Source organism: Chrysochloris asiatica, unplaced genomic scaffold, assembly GCF_000296735.1.
Source record: "Chrysochloris asiatica unplaced genomic scaffold, ChrAsi1.0 scaffold00226, whole genome shotgun sequence".
NCBI lineage: Eukaryota > Metazoa > Chordata > Mammalia > Afrosoricida > Chrysochloridae > Chrysochloris > Chrysochloris asiatica.
The window spans coordinates 1531527-1536346 of record NW_006408744.1 but is presented as its reverse complement, the minus strand read 5'-3'; the positions used below and the strand labels follow the sequence as shown (position 1 = coordinate 1536346).

General features: G+C 40.1%; 1 protein-coding gene across 1 annotated transcript in view; it reads left to right on the top strand.

The window, feature by feature from the left end:
* The window catches only part of DHTKD1 (dehydrogenase E1 and transketolase domain containing 1), a 100382-nt gene that overhangs the window by 48943 nt on the left and 46619 nt on the right, over positions 1-4820 (top strand). Inside the window, exons 8-10 of the mRNA XM_006873178.1 lie at positions 590-902; positions 2428-2512; positions 3791-3930. Of these exons, the coding sequence (XP_006873240.1) occupies positions 590-902; positions 2428-2512; positions 3791-3930 (538 nt within the window). The remainder of the gene's footprint in view (positions 1-589; positions 903-2427; positions 2513-3790; positions 3931-4820) is intronic.

The window sequence follows — 4820 nt, the reverse complement described above, 5'->3', positions numbered from 1 at the left end:
GTGGCTCTGTGGGTTAGACATTGGGCTGCTAACTGCAAGGTCAGCAGTTCAAACCTACCAGCCACTCTGAGAAAGAAAAATGAGGCTGTCTTCTTCTTCTTTAAAGATTTAGTCTTGGAAATCTTAAATAATGCTGGTTTGAGTTGGAAGCCAGTCTATGACAGTGAGTTTGCTCTTGAGTTTTTGAGTAGGTAGACAATATTGATCAGTCTTATAAATAATTTTTCCAATCCATAGAAAAACTCTTAACACTGTAGAATAAGCACTAGACCACAAAGTTGGTTTGAACCACAAGATCAGCAGTTTAAACTCACTAACTGCTCCTTGGAAACCATATTCAGGGTCACTATGAGTTGGAACCAACTCAATCGCACTTAACAACAACAACAATCATTTCTACCTGGATGTGCATGAAATCTTATAATGATACATTTGCTTTTTCTGTTGCTAGCCTTTCAGAAGTTGTTTCTCACCTTGGTAAGTACCTTTTTGCAGTAATGATGACCTGTAATACCTTTAGCAATGACTGTATCTTCCTCTCTTAGGTTTTTACAAATCAGATTGATTTCTTTTCCTCTCTCTTGGACAGAGCCCGAAATAGCATTCCAGACACATATGCAGAACATCTGATTGGCACTGGCCTCATGACCCAGGAGGAGGTGTCTGAAATAAAAGCCTCCTACTATGCAAAGTTAAATGACCGTTTAACTAACATGGCCCACTATAGCCCCCCTGCCAATAATCTGCAGGCCCACTGGCAGGGCCTGGTCCAGCCAGAAGCTTGCATTACTACCTGGAGCACAGGTATGCCTATAGATCTCCTGCGGTTTATTGGTGCCAAGTCTGTGGAGGTACCAGAGGAGCATCAGATGCATAGTCACCTTCTAAAGATGTATGCTCAGGTAGGTTCTTCCAGGGAGTATCGAAATCTTTGCTTATTGTTTTATCTTCTTGCTCAGCAAAGGAATTGGTTTTGGTCTGGTTGTTGGGGTGGCCAATTCACTTAACAAATATTTATTGTGTGTTACTAGGTTCTAGGATTTGAGCCTAGTGTTTTTCGTATTGACAGTCAGTAAGCTCAGAGTTTGTCCTTTCCTTTCTCTTTGCCTTCCTGACCTTCCCCTTCCCTTCCTTTCTCTGTGTCTTTCTTGAAGAATACACATTAACACTTGTTGTATATGGAGCTGTGGGTTAATGTGCCAGACTGCAAAGCTATTTGAACTGCAAAGTCGGTGGTTCAAGCTCACCAGCTGCTTCTTGGAAACCTTATATAGGGTCGCTGTGAATCGTAACTGATTCAACGGCACTTAAAATATAGAAATACATATTTGTCTCTTTTAGTTTTTCTGAGCATTGAGTAGAATATAATTAATTCTTTTGTGTGGCTTGAATAAAATAAAATCAACACATATACCCCACAGGCTGCCATTTATTGACTCAGTAAATAAATCTACAGGATAGAGCCCTGGTATGGTGCTGTAGGATAAGCACTTGACTGCTAACCACAAGGTTGGTGGTTCAAACCTGGGAAACCTGGTCCTGGGAAACCCTACACAGGGTCACTATGAGTCAGAACCAACTCCATGACACTCTACAGCAACAAATATAGGATCGCCAATCATCTTGGTTTGCCTTGAACTTAGGGGTTTCCCTGAATGTGTTACTTGCTTTGCTCAAATAGGAGAGTACCATCGAACAAACTGAGATAGTTGGTCATCCAAGTTAAATTCCCTCATTTTTCTTAAACTTGAATAAAGTTTGTCCTCTGAGTTATTTTAAAGCACTAACTTCATTTTTAAGTTTATATTGTAGGTTGTTGTTGTTAAGTGCTGTTTAGTTGATTCCGACCCATAGCGACCCTGTATAGGGTTTCCGAGGAGCAGCTGGTGAGCTTGAACTGCCGACCTTGCAGTTCAAACGGCTTTGCAGTCTGGTGTATTAGCCCACAGCACCACACCAGGACTCCTTTATTATAGGTATAGAGACAGTTACAAGTCTTATACTTGCCATCATGTTTCAGAAATGTTGTTGTTGTTAAGTGCTGTAGAGACAGTTCTGACTCATAGCGACCCTGCGTTGGTTTCCAAGGAGCGGCTGGTAGGTTTTAACCACCGACCTTGTGGTTATCAGTCAAGTGCTTATCCTATAGTGCCACAGTGTTACAAATGCATGTTTCTTTCTCCGATGACATCTCCTCTCATACATCTGCAGAGGTAACCAATAACCTGAAGTTCATGTTTGTTTTGCTTGCTTTCAAAGTTAATATAACTGCTATCATACTCTAATAATTACTTTTCTGTGCTTGCTTTTGTTATTCAGCATTATGGTTTTGATACTTAGCTTTGTCACATTACATTTTATGAACTCAATGTGAAAAATTATGTGGACTCTTACACGTTTCTTTTTGTTTTGTTGTCAATTTTGTAGTCTAGAGTGGAGAAAGTGATGGATGGAACGAAGTTAGACTGGGCCACAGCAGAAGCGCTTGCCTTGGGCTCATTACTTGCACAAGGTAAGAAGTTTCTGTGTAGCTGCAGAGCTGGCAGGGAATGTTTCATATAACATTTGTTATGTGTGACCTCTGTGGTTTTTTAGAGAGAACCTTGGTACTACTGCTATGGGTTAGGTGTTGGGCTGCTAACCACAAAATCAGTCCAAACCTATCGGCTTCTCTGAGAGAGAAAGATGAGGCTGTCTTCTCTTATAAAGATTTAGAGTCTCAGAAACCAATAGAGGGTTGCTATGAGTTAGCATCGACTCAATGACAGTGGGTTTTGGTGGTTTTTTGAGTTGTAACGACCTTCTGTTGTTTTAATTGATTGTTGTTAAGTGCCATTGAGTTGGCTCCAACTTGAAGTGACCCAGTATAGTAGGATTTCAGAGGAGCAGCTGATGGCTCTCAGCCATCGACCGTGTGATTTTCAGTCCAGTGCTTATCCTATAGCACCACACCAGGAGTTAATTGATTAGAGAGGTTCTAAAATGTGTTAACTTTTATTTCCTAGTGATTTTACTTAATCACATTGATAAACTTCATTAGAGAATACACTAGAATCAGTTATGCTTGGGAAAAAAAGGACTCAGCATTAGACATATTGGAAAGATAATTTGCTCTCATACTTGTAGGGCAATTGATAATGTTCCATCCTTATATAATCTTACCTTGAATACAGCTACTGAATGTAGAACAGGTATAGTTTAATAGCCCTGGTAGCCTAGTGGATTACGAGGTGGGCTGCTAACTGCAAGGTCAGTAGTTTGAAACTCCCAGTTGCTCCACTGGGAGAAAGATGAGGCTTTCTGCTCTTGTAAAGATTTTACAGCCTTGGAAACCCTAGACAGGGTCGTTATGAGTTGGAACCAATTTGGTGTCACACCACCACCACCATAGTTTAATAGGACTCCTGCTGTAGGATAAGCTCTGGACTGCTAACCACAGGGTCAGCAGTTCAAACGCACCAGCAACTCCTTAGAAACCCTTTACAGGGCCACTGTGAGTTGGAACTGACTCAACAGAACTTGATAACAACAACATAGTTTAACAAGGAGAACTGGTGTGGTGCTGTTGTTTAATGTGTCTGTCTGCAAAGCAGTTTGTTCTGCAAAGGTCAGCAGTTCAAACGCACCAGCAACTCCTTAGAAACCCTTTACAGGGCCACTGTGAGTTGGAACTGACTCAACAGAACTTGATAACAACAACATAGTTTAATAAGGATAATTGATTAGCCTAAGGAAAGAACATAGGTTATTCATGGCAACCCGGATCTTTCCACCCTCTTTCTTCTTCAAGGTTTTAATGTCCGTCTGAGTGGTCAAGATGTTGGCCGTGGAACTTTTAGTCAAAGGCATGCAATGGTGGTTTGCCAGAAGACCGATGACACTTACATCCCTCTGAACCATATGGATCCTAACCAGAAGGGGTTTCTAGAGGTAGGATGTTTCAGTATCTTGGTAAAAGGAACATACTGGAGAATAGGCTATAGCTGTTTTACTCTGGCCACCTATCTGTAATCCCGCACATTTCAAATGGATGTGTATTTTGTTAATCCCAAATTGACATAATCTGCATTTTGCTGTAATTCATTAAGAGAAATCAAATATGTGAAAAAAAAAGACTAGTATTTCTTGCCTACTTAAAAACAAATAACAAAAATGTACTTCCTCAAGACTGCCTTACTTCCTAACGTTAAGTGGACTTGGTGAATATGATTTACCATATTAATTACCATGTGCCAGTTGCTGTCCTTTACTCTGTAGTATTTTATGGGCAGGGACTGAGTCTTTTTATTTCTGTTTTGTCAGTAACTAGCAGAGCACGTGACACATGATACTTATGAAAATAAATTCTTCTTTTAGGTGGGATTAATACCATGTGTCTTCATTCCTTCTCTAGCCATATACTTGAGAATATGATCTTGAGTTCAACAATGCGCAATATTTATAAAAATTCACTTGACAAGAACAATATTTTATGGAGATTACCTAAAGGACACGAAACTCATCTTTACTTTAACATAGTCTAAGATCCACCCTTATGGAATGAGTGACTGGGCCTGGGAGCTCAGGACCATAGTCTTGGGGGACAACAAGGTCAAACTGGCATAACATAGTCCTCAAAGATAATGTTCTACATCCTACTTTTTTGGGGGGACCATTTGGATTTTTTTTTTTTTAAGGTTTTATTGTGAGTTGAGTGAAAGTTTACAGGGCAGACCATCAGTTTTACATTCAGCAAATCATACACCTTGTTTCATTACAATGATTATAATCCCCTCCATGTACCATCAGTTAACAGTGTTTCTCTCTATTCACTGTAGCTC